Below are 18567 nucleotides of genomic sequence, written 5' to 3' on the forward strand. Positions count from 1 at the left end.
ATTCATTTATTTATTTATTTAGATTTATTTATTTAGATTCATGTGTTTATTTATTTAGATTTATTTATTTATTTAGATTTATTTATTTATTTAGATTTATTTATTTATATTCATGTATTTATTTATTTATTTAGATTTATTTATTTATTTAGATTTATTTATTTATTTATTTAGATTTATTTATTTACTGTGGGCTGCTGTGTGGGAATATTTTTTATTGTGGGTAGCGGGGGTGGGTGAAGGGGTATTAGCCCCAACGGTGGTTGTTTAGGGCTTGCGGGGGGGGGGTAGCGGGAGGGGTTAACCCCTTCAGGACCGTAGCGGTATTAAATGCTACGGTCGTGAAGGGGGGTTAAGTGCACCCGCAACCCCCCCGCAAGCCCTAAACTCACACCAAGGGCCAAATACCCCCTTCACCCACCCCCACTACCCACAGTAAAGCGGGCACGGTGGGTTAGCCGCTAAGGTAATGAAGTGGGCTGTACATACATTACTGGAGCGCATGCGCATTACAATTCATGAATTTCTGCCATCTGGCGGACACGCGAAAGCATTGTAGCCTTTTAAATCCGAACCATTATCAATAAACCCATCAACCGCGCGTCAGCCGGGCCTGACCCGTGGCTGGGAAGGCAAAACGAACGCAGCATGCCACAGGTGAACAGCGGCGCATTCCAGGAACAAGCCAGGGAAAAAACGAGTATTTGTTAGAATAAAGGCTGTCGCAGCAGTATTACTTATTGGTGATTGATTTAGTTTTTAAGGAAGCAGATTGATTACGTGCGGCAGTTTCGATACCATTTGCCCTACTTTTTACTTTTGTAAATAGGCCCCTATGCGTGTGACCAGGAAGTGATGACACTGCTTCTTATAATTACTGCTTATCAGTGACTCGGAGTGTATCCACAGATTGTGTCGCAGGAAGATCCGCATTCCGTCTACTTTTGGAACGTGAGAAATTAAACCAATTCTAAAATGTTACAACACATGTACATACAATGTGGACATTTTGACCCGTGCTCTTGCTTCCTTGGGGACCTTGAAAATGGTCAGCTCTCCCCTCTTGCAGCTCTTGTGCGTGGAGGTGTTCCCCTTCTCCACAGGTGTCAACCGAGGGATAAATCCACAGGTGGACCGATCATAGAAGAAAGACAGCACAAGGCGCACTATGGGTGAAAGATATGTAATAGACAAAGCAGATGCATGTAATATCAACTTACATATTAAAAGTCTATAACCCAATAAAATCCGATAAAGGTAGATCTCCTTGTTGCCCTGCTCTGCGGGTGTCCGGCTTGGCGGTAGTTTGTTGGCAGAGACGTGTGTTCCTGCGTGCTGGGAACAGCTGAAATTTCGCGTCTCTCAGCCACTTACGGCACTTTTGTCAATAAGCCCCTGTGCGTGTGACAATGAATGGATGACACTGCTTCTTACAATTACTGCTTATCAGTGAGTCGGAGCGTATCCACAGATTGTGACGCAGGAAGATACACACTCCGTCTACTTTTGGAACTTGAGAAATGAAAACAAATGAGAAAATGTTCTATGTGTATATCAGTGTGTGTGTGTGTGTGTGTGTGTGTGTGTCTGAGTCACTCTGCTTTGTGTATCAGTATCTGAGACAGTCTGCTCTGTGTGTATTAAGTGTGTGTGTATGTGTATCAGTGTACAGTATGTACAGTATGTGTGTATTTGAATGTATCATTGTGTTTGTGACTTCGTGTGTGTGTGTGTGAATCCGAGTCAGTTTGCTCTGTGTGTATCAGTATCCGAGTAGGTGTGCTCTGTGTGTATTAAGTGTGTGTGTGTATCAGTGTACAGTATGTACAGTATGTGTGTATTTGAATGTGCCTGCTCTGTGTGCATCAGTGTGTTTGTGTCTTTGTGTGTGTGTGTGTGTGTGTGTGTGTTTGTGTGTGTGTATCCGAGTCAGTTTGCTCTGTGTGTATTAAGTGTGTGTGTGTGTGTGTATCAGTGTATGTACAGTATATGTGTATTTGAATCAGTCTACTATGTGTGTATCACATATACTGATACACACACATACAGTAATACATACAGAGCAGACTGACTTAGATATACACACATACAGGGATGGACACAGAGCAGACTGATACTGTACACACACTGATACATACAGAGCAGACTGGCTAACATACACACTGATACATACAGAGCAGACTGGGTAACATACACACACTGATACATACAGAGCAGACTGGCTAACATACACACTCTGATACATACAGAGCAGACTGGGTAACATACACACACTGATACTTACAGAGCAGACTGGCTAACATACACACACTGATACATACAGAGCAGACTGGGTAACATACACACACTGATACATACAGAGCAGACTGGGTAACATACACACACTGATACATACAGAGCAGACTGGCTAACATACACACACTGATACATACAGAGCAGACTGGCTAACATACACACTCTGATACATACAGAGCAGACTGGGTAACATACACACACTGATACATACAGAGCAGACTGGCTAACATACACACTCTGATACATACAGAGCAGACTGGGTAACATACACACACTGATACATACAGAGCAGACTGGCTAACATACACACACTGATACATACAGAGCAGACTGGCTAACCTACACACACTGATACATACAGAGCAGACTGGGTAACCTACACACACTGATACATACAGAGCAGACTGGGTAACCTACACACACTGATACATACAGAGCAGACTGGCTAACATACACACACTGATACATACAGAGCAGACTGGCTAACCTACACACACTGATACATACAGAGCAGACTGGCTAACATACACACACTGATACATGCAGAGCAGACTGGCTAACATACACACACTGATACATGCAGAGCAGACTGGCTAACATACACACACTGATACATGCAGAGCAGACTGGCTAACACACACACACTGATACATACAGAGCAGACTGGCTAACACACACACACTGATACATACAGAGCAGACTGGCTAACACACACACACTGATACATACAGAGCAGACTGGCTAACACACACACACTGATACATACAGAGCAGACTGGCTAACACACACACACTGATACATACAGAGCAGACTGGCTAACACACACACACTGATACATACAGAGCAGACTGGCTAACACACACACACTGATACATACAGAGCAGACTGGCTAACACACACACACTGATACATACAGAGCAGACTGGCTAACACACACACACTGATACATACAGAGCAGACTGGCTAACACACACACACTGATACATACAGAGCAGACTGGCTAACACACACACACTGATACATACAGAGCAGACTGGCTAACACACACACACTGATACATACAGAGCAGACTGGCTAACACACACACACTGATACATACAGAGCAGACTGGCTAACACACACACACTGATACATACAGAGCAGACTGGCTCTCTGTGTAGCTGCATTCACACACAGCCGGCTAAGGAAGATCCTTCCATTCAACATTTGAAGAATCTCCTGGTCATTCTTGTTGACTTGGCCAGTCCGGATGTTGAAGGCTTGTCTGATGCTGGGCCCCAAAAGGGATTCCAGTGTATTCAGTGTCCAAGTGTGAACATATATCTAATCTATATTATAATAAAATAAAATATTCTTATTTTACAGTGTAGTGTATGTGACCATACATGTAATAGTAAGTATTGTGGAATTTGGATTATTTTATATGAGTTACCCGCTAGTGCCTGTCCTACAACATGCAAAACAAAAGGAGCGCAATCAGAAATTCATATTAGGGGTGCAATGTTTTTAGGGGGTAAATGTCTACATTACAATCCTCCTATAATATCCATCCGGCCATGCATGCAGGCGACTGCGTCCGGGCATGTCACTTACCTACCGGCCCTCGTCCCGCGACATCATAACATGGCAATGTGTCGCCATGTGATATTTCTTGGGTGGTGGCAGCGTATAGATACGATTGCAATTGAGTAAGGGGTTAATATTAATTCAATATTAACTCATTGAAGGAACCTTGAAGGAACCTTGCGAGGGAGAAAGGTGAGTTTGCTAGAGTAGCCGTGTGTATTAACCCTGGTTGCATATAAGTCACGTGCTCACTCGTGTGCTGTTCCTGACAGATGGTATATGGGGACGGACTGAGGGGAGATATTACTCATTTCAGGGACCTTTACGAAGGTGAAAAGTGGGACTGCTTGCGAGCCGTGTATTAACCCTTGTCCCGTATGCAGGTCCCATGCTCACAGCTCACATGACAAATATTAAATATTAAACCTCTGCTCATTTAATGTAACCGTGTATCTGTCACCATAACTCTGTGCCCAGGACATAACGAGAGGTAACTCTCAATGCATTACTTCCTGGTAACACATGTCATAAATAAATGAATGACGACGCAGCGCCGATGGAGGAGGGCTGCTCTCTCACAGAGGCCCCGTTCTCTCCCCTGCCAATCAGTTTCATTGCTGTGGGGAAGAACGCGGCGTCTCTGTAACCACTTGGGGGCTACAAATGCACCCGTGCACCCCCTGGTTGCGCTACTGCGAAACACATATTATCTAGGGTGCAATGAAATAAATGAAGCTTCCTATACAAATGGGTCACATATCATAGCAGTATACTCCTCCTGAAAATTGGGGGCGCAGCCGAAGAAAGGAAGTAAAACACAATATAGTGTAGTGATTCTCTGTAGTGTTTGATGTGAAACACGGGGTTACCTGTGCACCCAGGTGTATCAGACTGTATCAGGTCTTTAGGCATTCTGCATATTTTCCTGGATTCTTCATGTGGAGATGGAAAATGCATAATAGTGAAATACTATTTTATATGATTATAACGGATAAAAGCATATCATGCATTCACAAATGTGTTAGGAATTAGAGGCCAGGACACGGCCACCGCCGCTCTGCACCTCCTCCGATCGACTTCCGGCTCAGCGAACGACGCGGTGAGAAGCTCGGCTGATGCAGTCCCTCCTCCCGATTCCGAGCCAATGGCCTCCCAACGCGTTTTGCCATACAGGCTTCCTCATGGGTCTTTTCCCACCCTCCCTCTACCCCTCCTTATATAACATCTGCCCATGGTGACGTCCCCAATGTTCACACATTAAATATCCCAGTATATAAAATACGAGGTTTAGAACCTACAGGTAGATGTTTAATTCCTACATTTTTCTTGCTGTTTTAGCTGTAGAATACGTAAGGTTTGAGGGAACCAGTCCCAGAATCAGGGCTCAATTACACCATAGCATCAGTGTAATAATGTTCACTTGTGAATCACCCATTGGGAATCAGCTATAATCAGAGCTATGTGAGACTTTCTTGAAACCTGTTTATCTAAACTCCAGTCAGAAAAAACAATGCATAGGTGTCTATGGGGTGGTGACAGACCTATATATATACCATAATGGTCATGCCTACCCTCCCCATAAAACAGCCTGCAAAACTAACATGACCATGTGGAGTGAATAGGTAAGTACTCACAATACAGCAGCTTGCCCCTGGGTGATGCGTGCCTCACGTCAGCAAGGTAAGTTGAATGAGTGTCCCAAAAGGTCCAAAACGGAGCACAGCAGTATCAAGGAGTGGGGCCACAAACCAGAAAAAAGGGTTAAAAAATAGTTTATTCCATGACAAGTGAGGGGTACAGGGTACTCTGACGCGTTTCGGGAACAAGTCCCTTTGTCAAAGAGTTAATGGTTTGTGGCCCCACTCCTTGCTACTGCTGTGCTCCGTTTTGGACCTCTTGGAACACCCATTCAACTTATCTGTAGAATAATTAAGGAGCAATAATAAGGCATATGAAGAAAGCTGAACTGGAAGTATCGTATATAATTAGGACCGGGTAAAAATAAAAAATGTCTAAGGAAGTCACTTACAGATTGATTACGTGGTTTTGTTTCGTTACCATTTGCCCTATTTTTTTACCTTTGTAAATAGGCCCCTATCTGTGTGACCAGGAATGGATGACACTGCTTCTTATAATTACTGCTTATCAGTGAGTCAGAGTGTATCCACAGATTGTGTCACAGGAAGTTCCGCATTCCGTCTACTTGAGAAAGGAAATAAATGAGAAAATGTTGCAACACGCATACATACTCTGTATCCGAGACAGCCTGCTCTGTGTGTGTGTGTGTGTGTGTGTCTGAGTCAGTCTGCTCTGTGTGTATCACACATACATACATTGGTACACAGACAGACATGGATACACACACATACACTGATACACACAGAGACACACAGAACAGACTGACTCAGATACACACACTTACATACATTGTGTCCGAGTCAGTCTTCTCTGTGTGTATCAGTATGTGTGTGTGTGTGTATCTGAGTCAGTATGTGTGTGTGTATCTGAGTCAGTCTGCTCTGTGTGTATCAGTATGTATGTGTGTGTTTCTGAGTCAGTCTGCTCTGTGTGTATCACACATACATAGATTGGTACACAGACGGACAAGGATACCCACACATATTATACCAGGTAGAGAACCCACCCGCTCTTCCAGACCGATGGATGGAGACTCGGGTGCACTAGGGTCATGGTAAATAGACAGAATGACAAAGAGTTTAGTTAATGTCACCGAAGAAGGAACAGTACCTAAGTACCCATAGTGGTGCGCTCGCATGAGATCCAATAATATAATATGTCAGATGTAACAGGACTAGTTCAGGGACAGACCTATAGTAAACCAAACAAATAACATATAAATACCCCTAATTTATTGACTAGGATGGTTGAATAATTAAAATACTTTATTATGGTTAATAATTTAAAAAAAATACACGCATACCCTGATACACACAGCATACTGACTCAAATATGCACACACATACACAAATACACACAGAGCAGTCTGACTCAGATACAATACACAAAGATACACAGAGCAGTCTGACTCAGATATACACACACACATACACATACTGATACACACAGAGCAAACTGACAGATCTATCTATCTATCACCGAAAAACTTGGTTGTGAGTGTCTGTAGACCATTTGATTGGTCCGTCGGTCCGTCCACCCTCCCACGGCTCTTATTGGCCGGTGTATTTCGCCCCCTCCCCGTGTGTCCCGCCCCCCCACGACTCCCATTGGCCGGTGGGCTCTAACCCAGGGCTCCCCAACCCCCAGGCACACTGCTGCTGCTGTAGCCTGAGGTGAGGAAATGCTCCCTGGTGATGGTGGTGTCGGCTGTTGCTGCTGGGGGGGAGGCTTAACTGAGACTGAGTTTTTGCCCCCCCCAGAGCTCCGTTTTAACCCCCCCAGCTCAGTTTTTGCCCCCCCCAGCTCTGTTTCCCCCCCAGCTCTGTTTTTGCCCCCCCAGCTCTGTTTTTGCCCCCCCCCAGCTCCGTTTTTGACCCTCAGCTCCGTAGCTCCATTTTTGCCCCCCCCCCACACACACAGTGACACACACACAGTGACACACACAGTGACAGACACACTGACACCCCCTCTTCCCCCCGCCCCTACCTTCCCCTCCCCGCCCCTGCCCTCTCCCCTGCCCCTGCCTTATCCCTCTCCCCCGCCCCCGCCTTCTCCCCGCCCCTGCCCTCTCCCCTGCCCCTGCCTTATCCCTCTCCCCCGCCCCCGCCTTCTCCCCCCCTGCCCCTGCCTTCTCACCCCCTGCCTTCTCCTTCCCCCCACCCCTGTCTTCCCTCCCACCCCTGCCATTCCCCCCCACCCCTGCCTTTCCCCCCCACCCCTGCCTTCTCCTTCCCCCCACCCCTGCCTTTCCCCCCCACCCTGCCTTCTCCCCCCCCGCCCCGCCTTCTCGGCCCCCCCTGCCTTCTCACCCGCCCCTGCCTTCTCACCCCCACTGCCCCTGACTTCTCCCCCCCCACCGCCCCTGCCTTCTCCCCCCCCACCGCCCCTGCCTTCTCCCCCCCCCACAGCCCCTGCCTTCTCCCCCCCCACCCCTGCCTTCTCCCCCCCCACCCCTGCCTTCTCCCCCCCCGACCCTTCCTTCTCCCCCCCCGCCCCTTCCTTCTCCCCCCCTGCCCCTGCCTTCTCCCCCCCCGCCCCTGCCATATCCCCCCCCCACCGCCCCTGCCATCTCCCCCCCCACCGCCCCTGCCTTCTCCCTCCCCCCACCGCCCCTGCCTTCTCCCCAACCCCACCACCCCTGCCTTCTCCCCCCCCCCACCGCCCCTGCCATCTCCCCCCCCCACCGCCCCTGCCTTCTCCCCCCCCCCCACCGCCCCTGCCTTCTCCCCCCCCCCACCGCCCCTGCCATCTCCCCCCCCCACCGCCCCTGCCTTCTCCCCCCCCCCACCGCCCCTGCCTTCTCCCCCCCCACCGCCCCTGCCTTCTCCCCCCCCCCACCGCCCCTGCCTTCTCCCCCCCCACCGCCCCTGCCTTCTCCTTCCCCCTGCCTTCTCCCCCCCCCGCCCCTGCCTTCTCCCCCCTGCCTTCTCCCCCCCCTGCCCCTGCCTTCTCCCTCCCCCAACTGCCCCTGCCTTCTCCTTCCCCCTGCCTTCTCCCTCCCCCCCTGCCTTCTCCCCCCCCTGCCTTCTCCCCCCCCTGCCTTCTCCCCCGCCTTCTCCCACCCCCCACCCCTGCCTTCTCCCCCCCCACCCCTGCCTTCTCCCCCCCCCACCCCTGCCTTCTCCCCCCCCCCACCCCTGCCTTCTCCCCCCCACCCCTGCCTTCTCCCCCCCCCACCCCTGCCTTCTCCCCCCCACCCCTTCCTTCTCCCCCCCCACCCCTGCCTTCTCCCCCCTGCCTTCTCCCCCCACTGCCTTGTCCCCCCCTGCCTTCTCCCCCCGCCTTCTCCCCCCCACCCCTGCCTTCTCCCCCCCCACCCCTTCCTTCTCCCCCCCCACCCCTGCCTTCTCCCCCCCCACCCCTGCCTTCCCCCCCCACCCCTGCCTTCTCCCTCCCCCCCTGCCTTCTCCCTCCCCCCCACCCCTGCCTTCTCCCTCCCCCCCCACCCCTGCCTTCTCCCCCCCCTGCCTTCTCCCCCCTGCCCCTGCCATCTCCCCCCCCCACCCCTGCCATCTCCCCCCCCCACCCCTGCCTTCTCCCCCCTGCCCCTGCCTTCTCCCCCCGCTCCACCCATGCCTTATCCCGCCCCGCCCCTTCACCTCCCCTCCACCCCCCCCCTTCACCTCCCCTCCACCCCCCCCCTTCACCTCCCCTCCACCCCCCCCTTCACCTCCCCTCCACCTCCCCTCCACCCCCCCCTTCACCTCCCCTCCACCCCCCCCTTCACTCCCCCTTACAACCTCCCACCACCTCCCCCCCTTCCCACCACCTCCCCCCCTTCCCACCTTCCCACCACCTCCCCCCCTTCCCACCTTCCCACCACCTCCCCCCCTTCCCACCTTCCCACCACCTCCCCCCTCTTCCCACCACCTCCCCCCCTTTCCACCGCCCCCCCCCTTTCCACCGCCCCCCCCTTCCCACCTCCCCCACTTTCCACCGCCCCCCCTTCCCACCTCCCCCCCTTTCCACCGCCCCCCCCCCTTCCCACCTCCCCCCCTTCCCACCACCTCCCCCCCTTCCCACCACCTCCTCCCCCTTCCCACCACCTCCTCCTCCTTCCCACCACCTCCTCCCCCCCTTCCCACCACCTCCTCCCCCCCTTCCCACCACCTCCTCCCCCCCTTCCCACCACCTCCCCCCCTTCCCACCACCTCCCCCCCTTCCCACCACCTCCCCCCTCTCCCCCCTTCCCACCACCTCCCCCCTCTTCCCCCTTCCACCACCTCCCCCCTCTTCCCCCCTTCCCACCACCTCCCCCTCTTCCCACCACCTCCTTCCCCTCCTCCATCTCCCCCTTCCCCTCCTCCATCTCCCCCCTCCCCCTCCTCCCCCCTCCTCCACCTCCCCCCCCTCCTCCACCTCCCCCCCTCCTCCACCTCCCTTCCCTCCTCCACCTCCCCCCCTCACCCTCCTCCACCTCCCCTCCCCACCTCCCCCCCTTCCCCTCCCCCCTTCCCTCCTCCACCTCCCCCTTCCCCTCCTCACCTCCCTTCCCCCTCCTCACTTCCCCTCCACCTCCCCCTTTCCCCATCTCCCCTCTTCCCCCTCCACCCCTCTTTCCCCCCTTCCCCCCTCTTTTCCCTCCCCCACCTTTACCCCCTTTCACCCTTACCTCCCCCCCTTCACCCTTTCCCCCACCTTCCCCCCTCCCCCCTTCTCCTCCCCCCTTCCCCTCTTCCCCCTTCCTCTCCTCCACCTCCCCCTTCCCTTCCTCCCTTCACCTCCTGTCACCCCCCCCCTTCGCCTCCTGTCACCCCCCTCCTGTCACCCCCCCCCTCCCTTCACCTCCGGCAACCCCCTCCACCTCCCGTCACCCCCCCTTCACCTCCCCTCACCCCCCCTTCGCCCCCCCCTTCACCTTCCCTCCGCCCCCCCTTCACCTCCCCTCACCATCCCCCACCACCCCCCTCACCACCCATCCTCACCTCCCCCTCCGCCCCCCTTCACCTCCCCTCCTTCAACGCCTTTCGTCCGCCCTCCCGCCTCTGCCTTTCGCCACCCGCACTTCTGCCTTTCACCCGCCCACCGCTCACATCCCCGCGCCACACAGCCGCCGCACGCACTAAACAGACCTGCCACACTCGACACACACCTGCCGCCTCTCACCCACCCCACACACTCGACACACACCTGCCGCATCCTGCCCCTACGCAACAATATCACTGACCAGCTGTCACCCGCACTCGCCACACACCCGCCGCCTCACACCCTAGCAGGACCCCAACCCACAGCCAGCACTCACTACCCACGCGCCACCCGTACTGAACACCCACCCGCCGCCTCACACACGCTCACACCCTAGCAGGACACACGCCTCACATTTTTACATCACTTATGTCACCAAAATATACATTGTACTGTGGTGTGTTTACAATAAACCATTTTTATACAACATCGTATTACATTTTCTTCCATCTTTCTTTTCAACATTATTATCCAACCTTTACAACAAACAGTCACCTATTGTTCCACCATTTATAAATAATACTACCTATTACGCATTTACATCCCGGGCAACGCCGGGTCTCTCAGCTAGTATATATATATATATATATATATATATATATATATATAAAAGATTGCATGGATTGCTGCTTCTGTAGCCACTAGACCTTCTTCCTTGTACTTCGTTAAAAGCAAGGAAGTAAAAAAGGTTACAGGAACTTCATGCTTGAAACAGTTTTGGACAATTATGTGGTATCTGTCTGTCTAGGGTTTCAGCCAAAACAATGGTGTATTTCGGGGAAAAACCTTATGGGAAAATGAGGTATGTGCCTCACTCATAGGGGCTCTAAATATAGAGCTGAGCACTGATTGGTCACCAGAAAGTATAAGAAGCCTCCCAGCGTCCCCTGGTATAAGTGAGACACAGAGGTGAGGAAGGAACATGACTCTCTTTTGGCTCCTGACTTGCGTTGCCATCACTAGGGCTGCCTATGGTAAGTGCAAAGAAACCATTAGCATTTCATAAGTTTATTCTAGGTGTGTTGATACGTCCTATGGCAGTGGCTTTTTTTGTGTTAGCCGTAAGCCCTACATTTAAATATCCACTACACAAGCCCCCCCCACCCCCCGAGGCCCCCCTGAAAAAATTAGAGGAGTAATGCTATAGGGTCCCTACTACAGAATGGGACCCCAGCAGTGTTAATCTTCTGACTGAAACTTGTCTCCCTCCCTTTGTGTCTCCGTGTCTCCCTCCGTGTCTCCCTCCCTCCGTGTCTCCCTCCCTCCCTCCGTGTCTCCATGTCTCCGTGTCTCCCTCCCTTTGTGTCTCCGTGTCTCCCTCCGTGTCTCCGTGTCTCCCTCCCTTTGTGTCTCCGTGTCTCCCTCCGTGTCTCCGTGTCTCCCTCCCTGTCTCTGTGTCTCCCTCCCTCCGTGTCTCCCTCTGTGTCTCCCTCCCTCCGTGTCTCCCTCTGTGTCTCCCTCCCTCCGTGTCTCCCTCTGTGTCTCACCAGCAGTCTCTTCAGCTCCATTCAGTCAGCCTAGATGATGCAGTAGATGCACAAATATGTATATGTCAGAATATGTATGTCAGGATATGGATATGTTAGGATATGGATATGTCAGAAGATGGATATGTCAGGATATGGATATGTCAGAAGATGGATATGTCAGGATATGGATGTCAGGGTATGGATATGTTAGGATATGGATATGTCAGAAGATGGATATGTCAGAAGATGGATATGTCAGGATATGGATGTCAGGATATGGATATGTCAGAAGATGGATATGTCAGGATATGGATGTCCGGGTATGGATATGTTAGGATATGGATATGTCAGAAGATGGATATGTCAGAAGATGGATATGTCAGGATATGGATATGTCAGGATATGGATATGTCAGAAGATGGATATGTCAGGATATGGATGTCAGGGTATGGATATGCCCATATTTGGGTATCCACAACATCATCCAGGCTGACTGAACGGAGCCACAGAGACTGATGCTTCTGCTGGGGACACGGAGAGAGGCGCGGAGGGAGGGAGACAGAGGGAGGGAGACATCGGGAGAGACATGGAGCAAGAGAGACACGGAGGGAGACAAAGAGCGAGGGAGACAGAGTAAGGCCCCGTTCACACTGCGCACTTCTAGACATGCGCGCGCGTTCGTCACCGACCCCTGGCGGCCAATGGTAGTGTTCACTCTTGAAACTACCATTGGCTGCAAAGCACGGCGTCCGCGCTGCTGCAGTCGCAGGAGTCTTTTGAAGGTGTGATTCCCGGCTGCAGCAGCGCGACGTCAGTTTCAGCAGCAAATCAATGCAGCCTGGCTGTGAGAGTGAGCAGAGACTCGGCAGCTCCCTGCTCCAGCCACACACACACACACTTTTGTTTTATGTTCTTCGTTACACAGCCCCCCCCCTCCCCGGCCCCCGCTCCCCGCTGTCCCCAGAAGAATGATTTTTTTGAAAAAGGGGGGGGACGGTGGACACCGGGGGGACGGCACCCACAACTTTCTGCCACGAAAACTCATCCTCCCCCCGCCCGCTCCCCCCACCCGCGGATCATTCCGTCTGCCGGGGATGATCACACATCGCCCAGCAGACGGAGGCGCGCACGCGCGGACTTGTGCACACAGCGTCGCAAAGTGCACTGTGTGAATGGGGCCTACGGGAGACACGGGGGAGAGAGACGCTGCTGCTGTAGTGCGTTAGTTTCTGTAATTTCAATCAGAAGATTAACACCATGGGGGGGGGATCCTTTGGTGACCCCCAGAAATTTGCCCACAGCCCAAAGCGATCACGCACCCCTGTGCCCCGGGACTGGTATTATAGTTGCTCATACATACAATTCTAACGTACAGAGCTTTCCATTCTTCACACATCTCTCCTTCCCGTGTGCAACATATTCACACTTCTCCAGGATCCAAAGAACCAGCAGAACTTGGACCCATAACACCCGTTTGCAGCGGGGGAGACTTAAGTAATAATCCCCGAAGAACAGGGCATTACTGGCCAATAATGCCCTGGCTGGAAGAGTTGAAGGCCCGAGGCGAAGCCGAGGGACTTTAACCCAGCAAGGGCATTATTGGCCAGTAATGCCCTGTTCTTCGGGGATTATTACTATTATAGGCTAAATGTAGACTTATTTCATAAATAATAGACACTTTTGCATAGTTATATAGATTTTTTTTATTAAAACAAAATGGTAAATACATGAATCCACCTCTATATACTCTTACACTGCAGCTATCTATATCCACAAACTGCCGCCTCCTCTGTGTGTACACACACACACACACACACACAGCAGCTCAACACACACACACACACACACACAGCAGCTCACCACACAACACATCAGATCTACACACACACAAACTGCTGCCACAGACGCACACACAACACAGCAGCTCTACACACACAAGCACACCACACACTGGAGCTCTACACACACAACACAGCACCTCTATACACACACACACACACACACACACACAACACAGCAGCCCTACACACACACACACACACACACACACCACAGCAGCTCTACACACACACACACAAACACACCACAGCAGCTCTACACACATACACACACACCCACACACCACAGCAGCTCTACTCACACACACACACACACCACAGCAGCTCTACACACACACACACATACACCACAGCAGATCTATACACACACACACACACACATCACAGCACAGCAGCTCTACACACACAACACAGCAGCTCTACACACACACACACACACACACAGCAGCTACACACACACGCACACACACGCACACACACACACACACACACACAGAGCATCCCTACACACACACACACAGCAGCTCTACACACACACGCACACCCACACACACAACAGCTCTACACACACACACAGCAGCTCCACACACACAAACTCTGCTGCTACACACACACACACACCACAGCAGCTCTACACACACACACACACACACACACCACAGCAGCTCTACACACACACACGCACCACAGCAGCTCTACACACACACACACACACTGGAGCTCTATACACACACACAACACAACCGCTCTACACACACAACACACACAAACTGCTATTACACACACGTACAACTGCACAACACAACACACACAGCTGCTGCTATACCCATAAACACTGCTACTGACACACACACCAGCCACAATAAAAAATGCAGCCACTTCTTTGCAGACTCCTAACACCCCTCCCCCCCCCCCCCCCAATTTAACTGAATCTGCGCAGAAAATCTAAGTCAGCTTGGGAGGGGGCGGGGTCAACCTGTGGCTGATACTTCCTGACCAATCCCCTGTCTCAGAGCTGTTACTTCATTCTGACCAATCCCCTGTCCTTTCCCAGCTGTTGTGAAAGCTGATTGGCTGGAAATAAACAGATTGAAAATTACACTTTGCAAGCTGCTAAAATTCCGGGCATTACTGATTGGATAAAGCCCGGAATTTTAACCAATCAGAGAGCAGGGTTTTCAATAATGCCCTGAATTTGACTGCTTTAGCCTATAATTGTCTATATAGTGGGTCACACAAAAGAAAATGCATCTGAGAAGACGACGATATATTTTGCAATAATGCGATTTGTTTTCTCCTTTCTCAGGCTGCGGTGTCCCAGCCATTACACCGGTTATTTCTGGGTACGCCCCCAGGATTGTGAATGGTCAGAACGCCGTGTCGGGGTCGTGGCCGTGGCAGGTGTCCCTACAGGTAGGAACCCTATATATTCTTCTAAACGTGGCATGTAACACCCACGGAAACCGATACACTAGATACCTTTATGGACGGACGAGACATCGTTTTACAAGGGAAAGGTATACAGGGATATGCCAAATATTATTATTATTTATAAAGTGACATGGTACAATGTGGGAACAGCAGTTATATAAGCAGAGAAAAAACAAATAGGGAGTGTGGGGGCATAAGAAGAATATTGATCCTGGGAGATATCTGATTGCCAATACTGGAGTCAGGAAGGAATCCCTGTCCTTATGGGACATAGGGCCATATTTACTAAGCAGCGCTACTATACAAGATGCCTCCCAGCACTGTGTAGTTAATGTCCATTGAAATGATTTGGCTGTGATCTGACACGGAAGGTGTTGATGGAGTAACATTGCATAGTAAATATAGCGCAGACAGTAAGTGGGGTTTGTGTTCGTTCCCCTGGATCAATATATTACTGTATATGCTACGTACTAAAAAGAGATTATTTCAGTGTGTTAAAAATAAGCAGAACAAAATCGTTCAAGTTGCCGGAAACCCTAAAAAGTCTGTTTAGCGCAGAATGAAGTTGCTATGTACCAACCCATAAAACTTATTTGACGCAGCGCGAGCGTTTAGTTATATAGGGGAACAAAATGAATTATTTTCCCAGTATGGGTAATAGAAATAATATTACAGTAACGCTTTACATTTACTAGCACTGATGATAAATAAATAAAATACACATCATTCTGAATGGATTTAAATTGCACCAATCAGGTATTCAACGCGACGCGACCAAAGTGATTTACATTTGGTTATTTTTTGCCGCTGATGGCGCAGATTGAGAAATGTTAGGTTAGTCAGCGCCGGTGTCCCAACTCCCATCCGCACAGACACGTACAAACCAAATATAGCCACGAGCTACAAACGCGGCCCGCGGGGGGTCAAGTACTGACCCCGGACACCATATTGCAAACCCATGATTGACGGCTGGACACTTATCGGTAACAGGCTCACCACTGTTAATCCAGGGGGGGTGAGGGGGGTGAGGGGGGTATTATCAGGGAATGTTTCTTTAACTGTATTATTAGTAAATTACTCCAGCCACTCCTCTTATGGATCCCGATCCAATATGGGGTGGCCAACTCTAGTTGACAAGGGACACCAGCAGGTTGTTTTTCAGGATATCCCTGCTTCAGCACAGGTGGTGCAGTTGTTGACTGAGCCACTGATTGAGCCAACTGTGCTGAAGCAGGGATATCAATAACACCTGACCTGTTGGTGGCCCTAGAGGACTGGAGTGGCCCACCCCTGCAATAGGGTGAGAATGCAGGTAAGAAATACACCAGCTTCCATTCATTTTGATGTTTGATTAACAGGACCGAACTGGATTCCATTACTGTGGGGGATCTCTCCTCAACCCTAATTGGGTCATCACGGCCGCTCACTGCGATGTCCTGTGAGTATCTCAAACCTTACATGACCCCTATAAGCTCATATTGAACCCCCAAAATAACCACAACATATATATATATTTGCGCATAAGTGTCAAAGAGGAGTGCTACAGAGCATGGCAATATATATTTAAAACCAGAGACAGAACATGAAACACAGACAGAGCCCAGTGCTACATCCAAAGACACAAATACACAGTACAGTGCCTAAATATATATATAGATCTTTTGAATAAGATATCTATATCTATATCTATATATTTAGGCACTGTACTGTGTATTTGTGTCTTTGGATGTAGCACTGGGCTCTGTCTGTGTTTCATGTTCTGTCTCTGGTTTTAAGTATCTCAAACCTGCCTGGGGATGTGCGAGATTAGAACTTTGCGTGTCAAGGAAACTGGGGGAGTGAAATTGCCCCCAAACAGCTGTATTTTCATCTTCTTATATCTGGGTGTTTTGCACTCACCTCCTTGGGATTTGGGGAGTCCCCCGAAGGATTTACATGACTCACACGTATTATAATCAGCTATTCAATTCTGCAACTAAGTGCATCATTTTTCGGACTCTCTTTTGCTGCTGTAAATCCCTTTGCCTAGAAATCTGCACCAACCGTAGGTCCAGGTGCACCAAAGGGGGCTAATCTTTAGCACGCCTTTACTTCCATTCATATAAATGCTAACGCTTAGCACCGTTTTGTGAATATGGGCCACATTGTGTCTGCAGAAAAACTGTAAGTGAATTTTAATGAAACAGAAAGAATCCCATACAGTAGCATTGAATCAGGGCTGTTTCTTTGTTACAACGCTGCAGGTGCTGGTGTTAGTGTTGCACAGTAACAGAGGGGAGACTTTGCTCTTCCTGGGTAGCCTTTTATAATGTGGTACCCTGTAAATAACTCTTTATATCAGGGTGCTGCCTAGGGAATCATAGTGATGAACAGTACTTGGATTTAGAGACAGAGAAAACCATCCCTTTTAGAGTTGGAACACGCCTACTAAAGTCAGGCACAATGGGTTATTGCTGGATCCACAAACTAAACAATATTTGTTGACGTATTAATGTCATAGGAAAATATTTTGAACATAACTTTTAATAAGTCAATACATAACATTAAATATTGTTCAATATACAAACAAATAGATATACCGTATTTCCTCGATTGTAAGACGCCATCGATTGTAAGACGCACCATCGATTTGGCCTTTACAATACAGGAAAATTCCTTTATCAATTACCAGGAGAGGTCCCATGTCAGCGGCGGATGAAGGGGCGGCGGCGGCAGGAGAGGTCCCACATCTGCAGATGGTTGAAGATGAATAGCGGGCGGGAGTGCAGCGGGACAGGTCCTAAGCCTGCAAGTGAATGAAGATAAGAAGACAGCGGGCGGAGGCGGTGGCAGCAGGAAATCATAATAGCAGGAGAGCGGAGCAGGAGCAGAGCGGCATAGGGGAACGGATTGGGAGGTGCACACTGTAACACCAGAAGTTGACCAGTGTCTGACTTCCGGTGTTACAGTGTGCACCTCCAAAGCCGTTCCCCTATGCCGCTCTACTCCTGCTCAGCTCTCCTGCTATTATGATCTCCTGCCGCCGCCACCGCACGCCCGCCCGTCGTCTTATCTTCATTCACTTGCAGACTTGGGACCTGTCCTGCCGCACACCCGCCGCTCTCCCGCCACCCGCTTAGTCCTCTGCTGACATGGGACCTCTCCTGAAATATGTTAAGTGAAAAGAGGGGGTTAGTACTGTAGACTCTTTTTTTTAATACATCGATTCTAAGACGCACCCCGATTTCAGACATGTGAAAATCAGAAAAAAGGTGCGTCTTAGAATCGAGGAAATAGGGTATTAAATATAAAAATAAAACATGGAGGATGAACCTATGTGATTACAGGAGCCAAGGATGGAAAATATCTGTGAATATTGGGTTACC

The 18567-nt window shown here is 50.4% G+C and overlaps 1 protein-coding gene across 2 annotated transcripts in view; it reads left to right on the forward strand.

Moving 5' to 3' along the window:
- The first annotated feature begins 11335 nt into the window (after positions 1-11335).
- LOC142470091 (chymotrypsinogen A-like) overlaps positions 11336-18567 on the forward strand; it is a 66163-nt gene continuing 58931 nt past the window's right edge. For both annotated transcript variants that reach the window (XR_012789162.1, XM_075577027.1), the window contains exons 1-3: positions 11336-11438; positions 15078-15184; positions 16561-16640. Coding sequence is in view for 1 of the 2 variants with exons in the window: in XM_075577027.1 (XP_075433142.1) it covers positions 11387-11438; positions 15078-15184; positions 16561-16640 (239 nt within the window). In the remaining variant the exon portion in view is untranslated. The remainder of the gene's footprint in view (positions 11439-15077; positions 15185-16560; positions 16641-18567) is intronic.

The sequence above is a fragment of the Ascaphus truei genome, chromosome 19 (genome assembly GCF_040206685.1).
Source record: "Ascaphus truei isolate aAscTru1 chromosome 19, aAscTru1.hap1, whole genome shotgun sequence".
NCBI lineage: Eukaryota > Metazoa > Chordata > Amphibia > Anura > Ascaphidae > Ascaphus > Ascaphus truei.